Below are 19,482 nucleotides of genomic sequence, written 5' to 3'. Positions count from 1 at the left end.
AAATATATTCTTATAAAAAATAAAATTAAAACAGGATAAACAATCAAACTAATATCAAGAAGTAAAGCAAGTGAACTTGTATAACATGCTCAAGCAAGAATGAAGCTATAGAGAAACAGGTAATTATGGATTTATGGAAGCATATCACTATAAATGCAGTCTATTTCCTAGAATGACACAAACTGGGCAATAGCCTAGAATTGGGGCTGTTGAGAAGGAAGCAACCTATGCTGGAAAAAGAATTTTTACTTCATATTATGCAGAATAATTGTAGTTAATGTATTTTGACTGCGATTCCACCATATTTTCTCCCAACCCTCCCTAATGTTCAAAAATATAGCCTAAATTCTATTTCTCCCATGTGTTTTTCCGTTTATTAATTTCGTCAGCGTTGAAACTCAGTTTACGGGGTGCCGGGTTGAAGCAAGGGTGACTTATGGTAAAATTCGTGGAAAATATATAACTTGGGCTATGTATTTGCATATTAGGGAGGTGGTGGATAAAACATAGTGGAATCGTGGTCAAAATGTGTTGACTACAATTATTCTGCGTGTTATGGTGTAAGAATTATTTTCTTAACATGTTTCCTTCTCAATAGCCCCAATTCTAGTCTTTTACCGATAGTTGTTTTTCATATCAACTTATTTTTTATTAGTTTGTACAAACTGTTTGTAATTTTTACAAGCTGTTTTTACAAACTTGCCATTTTTTCAAACTGTTGTTGTGAAGGTTCACATGTCTTATGGAATGAATTTTGTTTTGTATCTCTGTGTGTTACCCTTAGTTTTCACATATTGTGATTAAGAGAAAAGTGCCTTTCGAATGGAGCATTCATTTTTCGTAAAAGAGACAAATCAACTCTTGAAAAATCGCAGACATAACGTGGAAAAGTCGCAACTACCCTTACTTTATTTTACAGAAGATTAGTTTCAACATATTTTTTTGCTGTTGAGCTTCTATTATTGCTACGATACGTAGAAGAACAAGAAATGGTAATTTACAGATTTACCATGAACAACAAATAGTTTATTTGACATCTCCTCCTTATATGGCCTGCTGTTTATTAAATGCACACTGTTATAAACTAATTATCATGGACTAAAGTCATTACTTACAATCACAAATTTCTGCTTCGTTTGTCGCTCATCTGTAAACCTGTATATTACGGCATATAACCATTGACTTGTCAGTTATTCATTTGATTCATGAGTACGTTTCCTCGCATGCATCATAAAATGTCAACCTAGCAGATTTGCGCTGTTTTATCCACATATTGCAGTGGGTGAGAATTAGTGCCTAGACAAACCAGTGTTCACTTTCGTGATGAGACATTGTGCTTCTCTCCGATAGGGTTGTACCTCAGGTTTATTGTTGCTACGAAATACATCTTCCATTCATTTCTGTTCACATGCTTTGTGCCTGTGTCACCATAGTCACATTTATCAAGTATCCCCAGTGGGCAGGGGAATTACTAGCCAAAATTTTTGGGAGGGGGGGTGATTGATTTTACTGACTCTACTGATAATTTATATTGACTGTTTTCACCACTAGTTAAATAATGTCCATTTCCAATACGGAACTTGGGATCGTAGTTTAGCCTAAAGAATTATATAATCTGATGAAGAATAACTACTTAGTTCTTTTTCCCATAAGAAGCGTATGAATAGCGACATGGTGATCTAATCAAGAATCGACCAATACATTAGGACAAAAGTGATAACGTTATTTATATAAAAAACAATCTCAGAAATGACAAATTGACAAAATTAAATTAAAACACACAGATTAATCAAAAACAAAAAAGAAAATACAACTATAAACCTTCAGTTAAACATTCAAACGTCTTGGTTTGGAAGACAGCCAAACTTTTAGTAATTCGTCAATTTTCAGCTTGTCCGTAACGTCAATATTGCAGCACATCATGACAAGGTGATCCAAACGGACATCGTCCATCGTTGTGTGTAAACGTGTCATGACCAGTTTCAGTTTGCTAAAACTTCTTTCTGCTGTGGCCACAGTTGGTGACGCTGTTGCAACCCACTGCTAGACTGACCAGAAAGTCGGGAATATCGATTTGACAGCATTAATTTCACGGAGTAGTCCCTCAAAGATGGTGTGATTTATTACTTTGTTACTTTCAACCTCAGTCCTGGCCAAAAAGTGTTTGAAATCCTTTAGCTCTAACATTATTTCTGCGGGATTTAAGCCTTTTCCAAGAAATATCTTCCCGATTTCGGAAAGGCTTTCATAGCAGTCATCCATTTTACCCTGTAAGCTTTGGTAGGCTGACCCAAGAAAAGATGGGTTGTCGTAGATTGCATGATCCAAGCCGTTCACTAGGGCTCTAAGGACACCGCAGAGCTCCTTAGCATAGAACGATTTCCAGTCATCCAGCGGGTTGGCTCCAGAATTGGCAATTGCCTCTGAATAACAAGCAGGCGGACGTCAAGGACAGTGTTTAAGTTGGAACTCGTCATTGACTATTGAACCTAGTTTTTTCGCTATTGCTTTTGCTGCCTCAATTTGCCTCCCTATCGGATCCGGGTCTTCGAGGAGAGAATCTGAGATATCGCGTGTCGCCCTGAGTTTTTCGTTAGAAGTCATCAGACTGAGGTGTTCAGCCTACAACTTCTCCGCAAGAATCTTCGTCCTGAACGTGACCTGGAACATGAACATAAGCTTTAAAATAAAGTCAAAGCAGGTTATGCGGCGGTACAGAACTTTGGCTTTTTCTTTTATTATTTTGTCCTCATTTTGTTCTTTTAGCTCTTCGAGGACTTCCACAATGGTGTCTAAGCTGGTCCACAATGCTGTCAAACTCTCCGATCTGCATGTCCATCTTGTCATTGACAAATTCTTTAGCTTCAGTACTATTTCATCCCTCTTCAGTACTCGTTTGTAAGCAATAATTCTTTTCATTCCACCTGTAAAAAAAACGTACTGTTCTTGTAAGATCTCAAACATTTTACAGACTATGGGACTGTTGCTGCAAGCGTGTTCCACGATGAGGTTCTCTCTATAAGCTATGCATCCAATGTAGAGTACTTGTCTTCCAAGTTTGGTTAATATGTGTTCTTGGACACCCCGTTGGATACCAGACATATTACTTGCGTAATCATAGCTTTGAAACATAATTGCCTCTTTGCTTTCGCTTTCCTTTTCTAAAACTTCTAGATTGTCGGCAATTTCTTTACCATTTTTTTTATTTCAAATGGTACCATGACTAAAAGTCTTTCTGGGATGGTGCCATCGCAGTCAACGTACTTGTCACAAATCACAAGCCTTTCTTTGTGCGCACAGTCTGGAGTGGTATCTGCGATAACTGAATACGCACCGCTATTGCTCACATCAGTTACAATTGTGCGCCTGATTTGGTTTCCCAATACCTCAATGAATTGGTTTTGCGAAGCAACGAGGTTAACAATTTGACGAAAATTCCCATGCTATCATGAGCCGCGCCACGAAGAGCCATCTGTTGTTTTCCTAGTGTTTTTACTATATCCAAAATAACCTTGACCCTCGTCGGTTTTTAATTAATTCCTTTTCTTGCTGGTTTTTCAAGGCCTTAGTCTCTTCATCCAACATGTTTTCAATGCCGTGTCTCGAGTTTACTATAAACTGCGATATCAATTACTGCTGACTGATGAGCAGCGCTTTCAAAAAGTTCTTTCATCTTACCATGGTTCTCCGTCCCTCGGCTCATAATCTTCTTCCAGGAGGCACACTCCATTTTTAACCCACGTATCTTCTGTCATTTTGCGTTTTGGTCCAGTAGGAAACAGCATGTATGCGAAGCAGTACACACGGTCCTTGCCGACGCTATACTCAAGGTACTTGTATTTTTTTGTACCAACCAGCGTTCATTCTCTTTTGGTGTTTGTTGCTCGTCGATGTGTTTTTCTTGCCCGGAAAAGTGGCAAGATACGGCTGGTTAGGACCTGTGTTAAGCAAATAACTTTTCTGAGGCTCCATAAGCGAGAATGGTCACTGTCCGTGGTCTTGATCGACCCGAAAATCAAGAGGCGGGGTTTCAAAAATTATGCTCTTTTTGTGTTTCAAATTTGAGTATAGCTGCCAACGAAACTTCAAGTTCTTTTAGGTTTTCACCAACACGTTCACACATACTGGTAATATCAGTGGCCAGAGTCTTTTTTTGATTTTTCCTAGTTTCGTAACTTAAACTAGTTTTTGGTGGATCTAGACATTATAGGTCTTTCCTGCTTTGCTTGTTAATTTGTTTCAGCACTAAGACACAGTGAAGAATTTGGAATTGGAATCCTTGATTTTTGATTAAATTATTTGAGCAATAATTTGGACTTATGTTATATTTAGGCTGAAAAAGTAAGGCTATCTATGAACAAATTCTACACGATAAGCTTCACTATGTTCCATGTTCTTCATTTAACCGAATAAATATTATGGCGCTATCCGTAAAATCAGGACATGCGTTGGTAAAAGCGTTGCATTAACCGACCAAGATTGATATATTTTCATTTTCTTTATTAAACCAAATAGAGAATAGCGGCAGCGTCCCTAAAATCACTGCACGATTTGGTATAACCGCTAGATTTACCGACCGAGATTGAAATTATGGTGCACATCATATCAGTATTTTCATGTCCTTTGTTTAACCGATCGAAAAATTTTTGGCTCCATCCGTAAATTCACGACATAAGTTCGTTAAACTGCTACATTTACCAATATAGATTCAGATTTCGTTATATGTCATTTCCGTATTTTGATTTTCTTCAACTGAATCGAAAACTTTGGCACGAACCATGAAGTGACTGAACTAGTCGGTAAAACCGATGCATTTCCGACCAAGACAGAAATCTTGGTATATATCATGTCAGTATCTTCATGTTCTTTGTTTAATCAAATTGAAAATTATGGCACCATCCGGCAAATCACGGCAGGAGTCGGTAAACCTAGCACGGCATGGTAATTCTGCTAGGTTTACCGACCAAATCGAGATTTCTCTAGATGACATGTCAGTATTTTCCTGGTTTTTGTTTAACGGAAAAAATTTTTTTGGCAGCGTCAAATCATGGCTGAAAGTAGTTGTGGGGGTGGGGGTGCCCCCTTCCTCCTCACACGTGATGGCCCTGTCATTGGGGTATATTATGAAGGATTGGTAATAAAAACCCGAAAAATTTATTAATTATTCGTGTTTTTCCTTGATTTTGACGTCATGCTTGTATTTTAGAAGCGCAATATCGAAAAGGCAAAAAATTGATTTGGGAAACTTATATCAACACTAATTTGTACCTACTTTGTACACTAATACACTAATTTGTACACTTATAGCCTATATCAACACACATATATATCAATAAAAACACTAATTTGTAGTGTTTGCACACTAAAATGCTGATTTGCACACTAATTTGTACACTAGTAGTATTACCTCCTAATGCTATTTACGCTTTCGCATTTTTTTTTTAATAAAAAAAAAAATGTCCTCAAATCTTCCCTCTTATTGGTATATCATATAAGTTACGGTAGAAAACTCAACAAAGATCAACTAGCCGAATTATGCACGGGATTAAATAAAAAAAACAAGTTTTTTAAACTGAAAGTAAGGAGTGACATTAAAACAACGAACAGAAATTATTCTGTATATGAAAGAGACTGTCCCCTCCTCAACGCCTCGCTCTTTACGCTAAAGTTTTTTATTGTTTAAAAAAATAAAGTTGTGAGACAGAGTCAAACTTTAGCGTAAAGAGCGAGGCGTTGAGGAGGGGACAGTCTCTTTCATATACAGAATAATTTCTGTTCGTTGTTTTAATGTCACTCCTTACTTTCAGTTTAAAAAACTTGTTTTTTTTATTTAATTTTTGAACGTTTTTGAATAAATGCAGGTTTTGATCTTGGCTCACCGTACATGAATAATTAAAACAAAATTTTCATATTAATTTACTTTTATTTGGTTAAATGGCTTTCTCGAAACTTATTTAATTTTATTTACGAACGTTTTTATTAGTAATAAATATACGTAACTTACGAATTAACTTACGTAACGAACTTCTATATTCATATATTTTTAATACATTTATTAGGGGGTTCACCCCCTAGTCAATACCTTGCTCTTTAAGCAAAAGTTCAAATTTTGTTCCAATTCTTTAGAAATGACCGCTTATTCACAGAGGCTGTTAATTAGAATAAATAGTTCTTATGAAAGTACTAAAAAATCTTTGGCTTAAAGAGCGAGACATTGACTACGGGGTGAACCCAATTATATATATAATATTTTCTGTTCGTTTAAAGTTTCGACGTTGCTGCTGTTGCAGTTGAAATACTTGTTTTTTATATTAAATTTATGATCTTTTTTTAAATAATGCGGGGAAGTCCGGCGTCCCCTTCCTAGCAATGTCCCTTCCCCCATGAAAACTTCCTCCATGGAAAGATCCTCCCACATAATCCCTGACCCACCCACCCACCCCCCCCCCCCCCTACCAGGAAAAATATCTCCTGAAAACGTATGTATACTACCAAATAACCAGGACTAGGCTATGGTTTAACATTTGGTAAAGCTCATAACTTTCAGCCCTCCCCCCGGGGGCGTCGGAGGGTTAGGCCATCCTAAAAGACATATTTATAATATTTTCAAACATTTTGAATGAAATGGATACCTCAAAATTTTTATCAGATGACTTTGGAGAAAAAATGAGCGTTAGAGGGGGTCTAGTTGCCCTCCATTTTTTTTGGTCGCTCAAAAAGGGCACTAGAACTTTCAATTCCCATTTCAATGAGCCCTCACGCGATCTACTAGGACAACTGGTTCGATACGATCACTCCTGGGGAAAAAAAACAAAACAAAAAACAAACAAATAAACACGCACCCGTGATCTTTCTTCTGGCAAAAAATGCAAAATTCCACATATTTGTAAATAGGAGATTGAAACCCCTACAGTGGGGTTCTCTGATACGCTGAATATGATGGTGTGATTTTCATTAAGGCTCTATAGCTTTTAGGGGGTGTTTCCCCCTTTTTTCGAAAATCAGGCAAATTTTCTCAGTCGCGTAACTTTTGATGGGTAGGGTTAAAATTGATGAAACTTATAAATGTGAAATAAGCATAAAAATCTGATTCTTTTGATGTATCTATTGTATCAAAATACCGTTTTCTAGAGTTTTGGTTACCATTGAGCCGGGTCGCTCCTTACTTACAGTTCGTTACCACGAACTGTTTGATATATTATGTCTGCTGTAGCCGTGCGTAATTTTCCTTTTATTAATGAGAGTGACTATATTGTGGTGTGGAAATACCTCTCCTCAGAAACTTATCCTCAAGTGCTAAAAATAGAAGATGCTATTACATTATCAAGGTATGCGTTCCTTCTGAAACTAGTGATTTCGCGACAAGCCTGCAGCTTTAACTTGCACCAGAAGGAGATGGTGCTCATGTCATCAGATTCATTAGTCTCAGATCTATCCATTCATCAAGCCAGACTTATGATTGTATTTATAATTTATCTCAGAGAAGGATCTAAACTTACTTAGAAACATAAAAATTATTTTTTTTCGACCATTTTTAACAAACTTTCGATTTATTTTTAATCTAAAAAAATCTGTACACCAACTTCTTAAAATATGAATTGGTAGGAAAATTTTCATCTTCTGTTCACATAGTGAAACGTTACGAGAGCAGAAAAATGACATACCAAAAGGACCATTCAAGAAAGAGTCAACTTCCATCTACTTCAGATGTCGTTTGGTTGGACTGTGGATATTATCAGCCTCTGAGCATTTCGTGGTAAATTTTTTGGATGCTATCAACGAAAGTGTTATGTTGCAAAGCTTATGATACTATTCCTTTTCTAAAGGACACCATAGTAAACTCTTCACGCTGCGGAAGATTCAGCATCAATCGTCTGAATTTGCCATTTAATTTCCTGTTCCTCCTAGCACACATTTATTACTCATGAAATAATATATGTCTTTCGTTCTTGATTAGACCAGAATCGTAATAAATATGTTCAGTTTTCTCTTGTAAACGTAAGAGGAAAAATCCCCTCTCGATAAAGCAGCAGCATTTTCAAAGTCGAATTCAATTTCATTTTTCCCTCTATTTGTCCTGTATAGTTTGCTGGCTGAGGTGAGCGATCATCTGTTTTTAACGAACCGATACATGGCACCGAAGCTTGTAGTTTATTCTGTAACTTTCTTGTGTGGCCTTAGGATTTTTCAACTAAAAACTATCCATTTACATGAAGATTTACTAAAATTGAATGCCATTGGTAACAAACTTTATTTAAAAAAAAAGTATTTATATATAGGTTGCCAGAACTGCCAAATGACACCGAAGAAACGAACCCTGTTCTCTGCAAAAATGGTCCAGTTGACTATGAAAAGGTATCGGCATCGCACTGCTTCAATGCCGTGTCGAAATTAGCTATTGAAAACGAGTCTACTGTAATAAAGCTAGAGCAACCAATGCATGGTGAGTAAATTATCACTTTTGCCTCAATTCTGTGTATATTTTCTAGTAATTAACTTCTCAAAGGCAGGAAAAGAAATAGTAATACGTAATTAAAAATCTGGTAAAACTAAATGTTTTCTGCTTAAAAAATAGTGTAATCCTAAAAAGCTTGTAAAAAAAGAAAAATAAATAATAAATCTAATGTAGATACTGGAAAAAAAGAAAAAAAATCTTGTGAATACAAATATATGTAGTCAGTCTTTGGAATCACACTTTTAACCACAAAAAACAGCTCACTCTTCTTTAAGGGGAAGAAGAATAACTTAGTGTGTATTACTTCTGCTGGAGCAGTGTTCTGTGCGACAACTGATTGCTTTAAACACAAACAGCAAGTTGAACAATAGGAAATTTTTTCGTAAGACAGTGGAACAACCTTAAATGAATATTTTTTTCCTATATCCAAGGGCCGTCCTCAGCAAAAGAACAAATGAAAATATAAAAGAATACGGTCGAAATTGGATATAGGGTTGAAATATTCATTGAAGGTTAAAGTTCCACTGTCTTGCGAAAAAAAGTATCCCTGCTGTTCTACTTGTTGCTTGTGTTTATGATGGGAAGGCAGTGTGGTCTTCGTCACTATTTACTACTGATTGCTAGGTGTTTTTTTGGTTAAAATTACTGCTTGAAAGTTTTCACCTGAAACTATTCAGTACAGGTGATTTTGCGACGAATTATCTTCGTTGCCTCAGCCCTGATGGCAGGGCTAATTCCACTTTCATTAGCTTACTTTATTCATAAAATATAACTATACATAGAGGGTAGACACGCACTCAATAATTAATTTTGGAAGGGGTCTGTTATATCAGAAAGGGACCAAAAATTTGAAAAGAAGAGATAGTGAAGATGATGGATCTAATGATAATGTAAATAGTATAATGGTCAATGCGTCTTATGTGTTTTTTCAGTTGGAAAAAGCTTGGAAGAATAGGAATATCCGACGTCACACAAAGGTTTTTCATCGGAAGCCATGGCAATGATAGTGGTCAAGTAGGGCTCTGAAACTGGAGTGCTTGGAAAGGTTGAGGAAGATATGTTAGATGTTGTCCAGAGGAAGTGTATAAGTATATTTCTAGGTAATCGTTTGACTGACGTTTGTCAAACAATAAGTTGGGTGCTTATGTTATGTTTTTGAGGAGGGTTTAGTTGCAGCTGAATATGATTATAATTATTATAATTTTGTTGGGTGTTGTTTGGAGGTTCGTTGGTTTTCGGGTCCGGTAAGTTGAGCTCTAATTATGTTTTTTTTCTTTTTCTTTTTTTTTTTGTTTTTTTTCCTCTCTCTTTTTTTTTGGTTTCTTGGTTTTTTTATTTATTAGGAGGGTTTTCTCCCGCACAAGCATGCTTCAGGGAATCGATGATGTATATTTTTTTTTTAAATAAACCCAGTGTTACTTATGGGGGTGCTAAACAATCACGGGGGTGTTTTGGAAGATTGAGAAGATATGTTAGATGTTATTCAGAGGAACTGGCTAAGTATAGTTCTAGGTAATCTTTTGACTGACCGTTTATCAAACAATAAGCTGGGTACTTACGGGGGTGCTAAATAATAATTGGGGTGCTCTGAAAGGTTGAGAAGATATGATAGATGTTTTCCAGAGAAACTGTCTAAGTATAGTTTTAGGTAATCGTTTGACTGACTGTTTATCAAACAATAAATTGGGTGCTTACGGGGGTGCTAACAATTTCCGCAAGTAAGAAAAAGAAAATAAGCCCTTTTCTTTTTAACCAGAAACATTATCAAATAGATAAGATAACACTGTCTGTATTTTTTCAAATTTGTCACAACCTCTGAGGGAGCCGAATCAATCTGATTAAACGAGCAATAATTGTATGTACTTGTTTATGCACCTATATATGTGTATATACATTTTTCCCGAAACGGCACTATTTTTTTCTGAAAATTGGCATCCTAACTTTTTCTGAAAATTGGCATCCTAACATTTTCCAGTGTGAAAAAAAAGATCTAGATTGGGCATGACTTGGGTTTCTTACATTTAACACTGGATTATTGCAATAAACACTGGCCTATTAATAAACCTGTGTGGCAAGTTTTTCTTTATGAACTGGACATTTACTTATATTTGATAATGCTATTGAAGTCTGGTTAACTGATTTTGTGGCTTATTTGGACAATGCTATTTTGGATTCTGGTAAACTGTTTTTTCCGTAACCTGATTCTGGATCTGGACCAACTAAAAATTAGTTATCTGCCCTGTTCTAAATCTCCTGCAGTTTAACCTTTTTAATGGAATCGAAGATGATAATGATATTGTTGTGAACACTGTGGTTGAGTTCTTTTAGCCTCAAGATATTATTGAAGCTAAAAAGAAGCTATGAAAAGAGGCTAACGTTCCATCTCACAATCTTAAGATTATCTTCGGGGTAACGAACAACTATCAAAGACATATGCTTTCGTTATCTGTTCACCTGCAGACGTACCGGTGATACCTGCTGTTGCTTATTCCCGTCTCTGCTAAAGTTAATCGAATAAAAAAAACGGTTCTTGTGTATTATATGGTACATACTCGAGATTTTGGATCTACAGATCAGACAATAACCGGTTTATACCTGTCAGAAATTGAAGAAATTTAGCTTAGGTTCAGTGGAAATCTACGTTGTATGTATAGTTTTATTAAATATTTACTATATAGAGATGGTATTTTGGTTTGGTTAGGTTAGGTATTTAATATAATGGGTTCTGTGCGGACGCCCTACCATAATTCTTTGTTGTATCTTTCATAATTTTGTTGCTAAGATGTTGTATTTTCATCATATTTTTGTATATTTCATTAGAGTTAACCTAACTTCACTTCTCGAGTGTGTACGAAATAATACACAAATACCTGAAAAACTCCGAGTAATCAACGAAAAATTCACCGCATCTGATCTGCATTATCCTGCTTTACTCAATCTGCCTGTCTAGTCCATTTCAAATCAAGCTACTGCGGTTATTTCAAACATTCCACAAGACAAAGATAATCCATATAAATGGAAAGACTTTATAGAGAAAATCAGAAGTCATGAATGCATTGCGCAATTGTGACCCTCCGGTGACAAGCTAATTGTGAAAGTTGATAAGGGGACCGTAAATGATATTTTTAAATCAGCTCGATCACTGTTTTTGAAGCAAAAGTCATAGAGACCTTTGGGATTGCCAAAGGACTTGGGAATGATTTTGATTCAACACTTCTCAAGGCTTGTCCTAGTGTTTGTGATGCTATGCGTATTGGAAATTCTCGTAGCATCAAAATTGCTTGTGAAGACCAGCAAACCCTTTCGTCAGCTATCAAATATGGGCTAAAATTTAAATGTGAAATCACACGCATATTTCGAGTTTAAAAAGATTCCCCGTTGTTACCACAAATGCCAATCGCCGAAATGTAATCAAGGTAATTGCCCAAGTCCTGTTCCTAAATGTGCTGGGTGCTCTGGTCCTCATATTCTGACTTGAGATCTCTTCTGTTCAAATGATCCTAAGTATGCCCATTGCAATTAGAATCATGTGTCATTTAGTTGCCACTGTCCGAAATCACTAGAAATTTGGAAACGTTGGGCTGCAAATCAATCTAATAAATGACAGATAAGAACATTTCTTTATGCTCATTCAATATAAATGGGATTAAAGACAAAGATCGCAGTATGAAGGAAAACTTATAAAATATGATATTTCGATTTTGCAAGAGTATCTTTTAGTTGATTACGGTATGAATTTTGTGTCTTGCGGTAAATACCATATTGTTTTTAGTGCTGTTTCAAGACGCACACGTGGAAAGCCATCTGGATGACTGGTGGTTACTCTCCATCAAAGGCTACAATCCTGATAATATTTGCCGGATTTTAGAAAAAGGGTGTAAACACCCCCTAAAAGTTAAAGAATCTTAATGAAAATCGCAGCATCGGAAACAGAATATCAGAGAACCCTTTTGTAGAGGTTCCAAGCTCCTATATGCAAAATGTGGTATGTGGATGATGGATGCGCATATATATATATATATATATATATATATATATATATATATATATATATATATATATATATATATATATATATATATATATATATATATATATATATATATATATATATATATATATATATTCTAGTGCCTTTTTAAGTGACCAAAAAATTTCTATTGGGGGGAGGGGATTGGTGGGATTTTCGGGAAATATTTTTGCACGGGAGGGACTGTCCCATGACCTTAAAAAACATCAGAAATTAAATAAAAACAATTCTTAGTTCAAATGTAAGTAAGCCAAGGAGTGTTTTTCAGGCGGAATCGTAACAAAAATAAATAAAAAAATCGGGGGGGGGGATTTCATAGGAAGGATGGAATTGTCCGGGGGTAATTTTCCGGAGGAAGAATTTTACGTGGGAAGAAATTTCTATGGAGGAATTTGTTGTGAGAGGCTTTCCACACAGGGGAGGGGGGGGGGGCAGATTTTCTTTGATTGTTTGGAAAACTATCAGAAATTACATAAAAGAAAAATGAGATTTTTTCTACTGAAAGTATTGAGCAACATTAAAACTTAAAACGAACAAAAATTATTCCGTATGTGAGGGGGAGGGGCTGCCTCCTCCTCAATACGCGGTTTTTCCGATAAAGTTCAACCTTTTGTTTCAATTACACAACTGCCGTATACTACACTCAGAACCTTCTTTGAAAGTTCTTAAGAGACTTCAGTGTTAAAATAGGGGGAAGTCCCCTCTCATATACTGAATAATTTCTGTTCGTTTTAAGTTTTAATGTTGCTTCTTACTTTCAGTGGAAAAAAACTTGTTTTTTTTAATATTTAATTGATTGAGTTGAACAAACTTGCGGAGTAATGACTGTTAGCAACTGCATTAATAAAAGGTTGTCAATAGAATCAGAATCAGAATCATTTTAATGAAAACAGCTGTCATAGACACATTAAAAAAAATGCACTAAAAGGCGCTGTTTTTTACATGAAAACTTTTTTACATGAAAACACTTCTCTACATTTTATTAAAAGCACTTGTAAAAAAAGGAACAAAGGAGTTGCTAAGTCTGTTTATGCGGCACGAGACGGGCATAAGTTTGCTTTTGCTTCTGGTATTTACGAGGACAGGCATTTTAGGTGGTAATATTGTCCTATGTACAGGACTAGACAATAAAAACTGGCCAAAACGAATCATCAGCTGAAAACGGCGATCGTGAAGGGTTGGTATTTCAAGTGACTTCAGAGCGGAGCTGTAATCTACATATTTTTCGCAAAGAATGATCTTTACAGCTCTTTTCTGGATCCCCTCCGAATCATCACTTAAGTAATCTATGTGATGAACTTGTGGGCCCCAGACAGGACACGCATATTCAAGGATGGGTCGAATAAAAGTGAGGTACGCGGTTTTCAGCTGATACACTAGAAAACCTAGGCGGCGCATCGCCACCAGTGTCCGCATAGCATAATGTCCCTTCTTAACCAGCTCTTGTACATGAATAGAGAACGAACAGTCCACACTAAAGGTGACACCCAAGATAGTCGCACACGAAGCAGAAGGGAACAATGTCGCGGGGTAGGTAAAATCGCGTTTAAGTAGGTTGAACCTCAAAACCTTTGATTTATTCTCCTTAATTTGAAGACTGTTCGCAGTACACTGTGATTTAAACTGATCGAAAAAATTTGGGTCGAACTGGGCTACAGCTTGCGAATCCATTACGTGGTATTTAAGAAGCGCAGACAAATCATCGACGAATTTAAAACGATCGTCAAAGTCAGAAAGCACATAGTTGATAATAGCCAGGAAAAGAAGAGCTGCTAATATGGTACCTGGGGGGGCGCCACATGTAATTTCCACCCATTCCGATTCAATATCACCGGAAAAAAGGGCGTACACTTTTTGATACCTGTGACGTCAGAAATCAACTACTAATTGGAGGATGTGCTTACGGGCACCCATTGACTTGAGATTCTGGGCGGCAAGAGGGTGCTTGATCAAATCAAATGCCTTTCGGTAGTCTACCAGAAGTAAATCTACAAACGAGCTTCCAAACTCTAACCATTCAACTACTAGGTGATAAAGCCGTACTAAATAAACAGACGTGCTGCATCCTTTCAAGCAACCATACTGGAAGGGGTCAAGTGACGGTGAAATGTCCGTGAGAAGTTCACGATATATGAAAGATTCTGCAACTTTAGCAAAGTTCGGTGTGATCGAAATAGGTCTTAACTGATCACATGTCTTAGGTCCTTTAACTTTGGGTATTACGCGAACATAGGCTCGCTTCCAAGCATCGGGAAAGGTTTGTTCACTGAAGCACTGATTGATGATCAATGCCAATGGTTTGGCTAAAAACAAGGCATATTCGAGAATAAGTTTGACCGGTAACTGACCAGGGTAGGAAGAGCAATTCGGTTTTAGTTTTTTAAGTTCTTTAAAAACAGCAAATTCGGTAAACTTTTATTTCGTCAGTTTCACAATCGACTAAGAGATCAACCAGTTCGGCTTCTGTAATTGAGGAGTAGGTGGTACAAATGCCAGCAAAGAACTCCTTTACGTCTGAAGCGCTCATTTGAGATCCGTCAGGCTTGGGTATTTTTAGCTCACTGTTAACTGACTTGCCAGTCATTTGTTTCACTGTGGAATGCCACTTCCGACTGCTACTTTGGAAAAGGGGTACTACCTTTTCCCGAACATAATTTCTTCGCTTGAAACGATTAACGGCCACGATTCGATTTCTAAGTTTCGCCGCTGCGGCTTTTTGTCCGGAACTGTGCAGCTTGCACCTCATCTTGATCATTTGTTTGAGATCGCTTGTGATCCATGGCTTATCGGACTCACTTACCACTACAACTTTAGTGGGAAAAAACTTGTGAAACATCTCTAACAGAAGAGAGTTAAACTGCTAAACTTTGCTATTCAGGTTTACTATAGAACACAGGTCGTCGAAGCAGTAAGTCCCGATCCACCGACCGAAATCGCAGATTGATTGAGAGTTAAGCGGACGAATAGTCACTTTGGTTCTCTTTGGCTTCGGTTTGTTATTTTTGGCTTGCCAGAGAATTACATAATGACCTGAACTCTGGAGAGGACCTAACGACCGAGGGGAGTAATAATTGTCACTCATGTTTGTAAAAATTAGGTCTAGAGTACTGCCACTCTGGTGCGTAGCAATGGTAACTACCTGCTTCAGATCAAGGACACTAGATACCCATTGTCTGTTCGTCTGGTTAAAATCGCCAGCTATTATGAAGCCAGGATAGGCATGGGCACGACGAAGTTTATCGATATAGGTCTGTAAGTAGCTGATAAGCTCTTTCCTATTTTTTACACTCTCTGGGTAATACACAGGTGCAAATATCAAACATGAGCATTTTTTTGATAGTTTGGATGGCTTGCACTCTACCCAGACAACTTCGTGACACGAATCGGTTGGTATATTTAACAGCTTAGATGAAATGTCATTACGAGTATATAGATACCAACGCCACCACCTTTTCTACTCAAGCCTCTATCACGGCGAGTGTTGAAATAGCTAGTGTAGCCTTTTATTCTACCCATTTCATCAGTGATATCCCAGCATTCGGTAACTGCGGCAACAGGAACAGTCACTTCTCTCGGTAGTATCTCCATCTCGTCAACTTTATTTGTTAAGGATCGGGCATTACACAGAATGAAATTCGGAAGCTTTGCCTGAGCTGATAACTGTTCAGGACGTAATAGCGGGGGACGTTCATCAGAGGAACACAGTAAGATTGGCTGCAGCTGTGATGGAGAAAGAGGGAGAGGAATTTTGTACCTTTGTAAACATCTTATTTTCACAAGAGTCCTTGGTTCACATACAGCCGTCCTCCGGTCAGAACGACGTTCCTCAGAAACATGAACGGGTATGGCAGTCTGTCTGTTTCTCCGCCTGCCTCTCTTTCCACGCCGCCTACGCTTTTTTTTAAGCACCACAATTCGGGAGTAGTCTGGTTGCCGTTTGAGTAATCCAAAAAACCACACACTGACAAACTTAAATTGCGTTATAATCAGGTTAAATGAATTAGGTATTATTAAGTATTCGTTCTGACTTGTAAAAGTCAGTAGGATTTCAATAAGTAAGGATAGGGAGGCCGATTCTTCGAAATAATGAACCAAAGAAAACAAATAGGAAATTCACAAAAAAAACCTAAACTAGAGTGTAGCAACACCATCGATATGAGTCAAAATTAGATGGCGCTGTAGTCAGTTGAAATTAATTAAGTCTTATTAAACATTATTTTTTATAGGTAAAAGTCATTATGATTGCACTTAGTAAAGCTAGGGAGGCCAATTCTTTGAAAAAATGCACCATCAAAAACAGTTGAGAACTCCACACAAACAAGCTAAACTAGAGCGGCACTAAAGCAGCTGTAATAGCTGCTACCCCCCATCAATAGGGGAGGGCCACCCCACAGAAAGTCTAAAGGATGTATAAATTGATACTATTTTGGTTTGCAATTCAAATTATGACGTTGTGCTTCTTTTCAGTTTCAAGCTGAACGTCAGGTCTCTTACCAAGTTTGGCTAACTAAGAAAGCCGAAGTCTCATCATTAATATTATGAAAGAAAAGAGAACAAGGAACTCAAAAAAAATATTAGTAAAGTTCCTAAACACAATTCAGAAAAATATTTCATCCTGATTTGTCAAAAATAATTTCAATAGCTGCATTAACTAGTAAATTTTTCTGAATTCCAAATTTGTTAAGTTCCATAATTGCGAGCAATTTTGGGTCTTTTCCTGTATAATGGGGCTTTTCCCTATAAATTTTACAAAACACTTAAGTGATCTTGATAGTCAACTAGGATGCCGCAAAGAATCCAGTTATCCAGTTATTATCTTATCAGTTGCCATCTTGTTAACAGGTACTAGTTATCATCTTGCAGTGTCTCTTCATTTTGTTTGTAAACCTAACATAAAATTGATGCTCATTTAGGACGTTGTTCTAAGTTTCAATCTTTCGCTCAACCTTGTGAGTGATTTCTCATCACTTACAATCTTTTAATTAAAAGCCAGTATTTTTCTTTTCTTGCGATTTTCTCTTTCAAATTAAAGGTCATAAAATATTTCAGGGGCACCAGTTTGGAGGGAGGCGGGGTAGTGGTGGTCGATTCATCTCCCTTCTCCTGGATTTTGAAAATACGTTTTTGGAATTTTCGTTAATAAAATTTAAAAAGTGCCCCTCCCCCTTCTTTTATTTTGCTTAATAATTTGTATGTGTCTGCATGAAAATGGCGAAAATCCTTGCTCTCCCCTCTATATTTTCGTACTCTGCCGCCTCTGATGCATAGGTGTTTATTTCAAAACAGTAATTAAACACCAGGGTCTGAAAATGGAAACGATGGATTTCACGCTTTTTTTCATTTCATCCCTTAGGCTTTCTTTAAGAATAACAACAAAGGAATGAATTATTTTGGATACCACTCTGATCCTTTAAAATTACTGAGCGTAAAGAAGGACGTCGTTGGATAAGGTGAGAGGAGATCTTAGGAATAAATTCTCAAGTACCAATGTCATCAAAACAAAAATTTGCACCCTGGACCAATCTTTGGCCTGTTCATTCTTGAAAACCGTGATTTTCAAAAAAAAATTTTGAGTGCTTCAAAATTATGAAGTTTTAGGGTAGTACTCTAATTTAGTAAACCTGTCTGCGTTGAACTATAAAAATAGATAAGTAGAACTAATTGGTTAAGCTTGACAGAACTTTCCATCCTTATTCAAATATCCATAAAATTCAATAGCCTGTCGGTTCCCAAAGACAACTACGCTTTCAGAGGAAAGCTACACCTTCTATAGCTATTTGGAACCTTAATATTTTTAGCTCGTTTAATGCTGATTTCATAACCGCGTTTGTTATTATTAAATTTAACTCCCACTAATACCAGAAACTTCATAACTTGCTATTAAAATTTAATTTCTGAATTGAATATTTTCATCAAAATTGGATTCCTAATTCTTCCAAATTTTTGGATATATAAGGTTTTGTAAGGTCCCAGTCAACCAATTACGACTCCGCAGAACTACACATAGAAGTTTTTTTTGTTAAAAGTTGAATTCCAAATTTTAGGGAGCAGCACAAATTTTTTTAAAACATCACATAAACTTTAGTTCAATTCTATAGGTGTTATGTTCAAAAGATACAGTTTAAAAGGTGATATATGGCGCAACGAAAATTTTAGATGAGAGCAGAAAAACTAAAAATTTTGGAATTAGTTGATGTTATTTGCCTTTTTTAAAGTTTAATTTTTAATTTAGTTGAACACCCGTCTATCAAAACATAAAAAGGACGGAGAACAAATGAAAAAAAGGAAAAAAAAACGGAACTTTATATTAACAAATCAACGACAATAGCATTAAAGATTAAGACATAACGTAGCATAACAAATTTAAACAAAACAAACATAACAGAACAAAACATAACAAACCCATCATAGCAAAACATAACGACAACAACATAAAACGATAACAGCGACAACAACATGTTGTTCGTACAGTTGGGTTCATAGGCTTCCAATGTGTAATGAAATAGTTTTTGATGTCAGAAGTTGTTTATGCCCAGTAATTCAATGAAAGGATAAAAAGGATATAACACATTTTGATCAAAATAAAAGGTTGGAGCATATTTAGGAGCAAATAAAAAGGATCCACTTACACAATTCTTTTTTTAGTTTTAGGGGTTTGAGTTTCGGATCTTATCTTTACACAAAACTTCACGCAATGCTTTTAGATGTATTGCTGCCAATCTGTACCTCATCTTTGAATTTCTCAATAGCTCCTTACTTAGGGATTTATGGAGACTTTGTTCTCTTTCAGTGGCCGCAGAAATATTTGTTTTTTATGACTTCCTATTTAGGTTCCTAAGAGGGAAAGCCTCCCTTCCCCTCATGGGATCTCTTAATTTCTTCTCACGGAGGAGGGAAAACCGGACATTTTTTTTGCGTCAGGATATTTATGCAAGCTTATCCTATACTCCTATCCCTGAAAAGGGGCCACATAGTTGTGTCGGGGTTAATTTTTCAC

General features: G+C 36.6%; 1 protein-coding gene across 2 annotated transcripts in view; it reads left to right on the top strand.

Moving 5' to 3' along the window:
* LOC148954339 (uncharacterized) overlaps positions 1-19,482 on the top strand; it is a 159,584-nt gene that overhangs the window by 15,592 nt on the left and 124,510 nt on the right. For both annotated transcript variants that reach the window (XM_089086270.1, XM_089086271.1), the window contains exon 3: positions 8,280-8,443. In XM_089086270.1, coding sequence (XP_088942396.1) covers positions 8,280-8,443 — 164 coding nt within the window. The remainder of the gene's footprint in view (positions 1-8,279; positions 8,444-19,482) is intronic.

The sequence above is a fragment of the Artemia sp. Qi Xiang Cuo genome, chromosome 3 (assembly GCF_049724085.1).
Source record: "Artemia sp. Qi Xiang Cuo chromosome 3, ASM4972408v1, whole genome shotgun sequence".
Classification (NCBI taxonomy): Eukaryota; Metazoa; Arthropoda; class Branchiopoda; order Anostraca; family Artemiidae; genus Artemia; species Artemia sp. Qi Xiang Cuo.
Note: the sequence above shows the minus strand (reverse complement) of the source record. Positions and strands in the feature narration are given on the sequence as shown.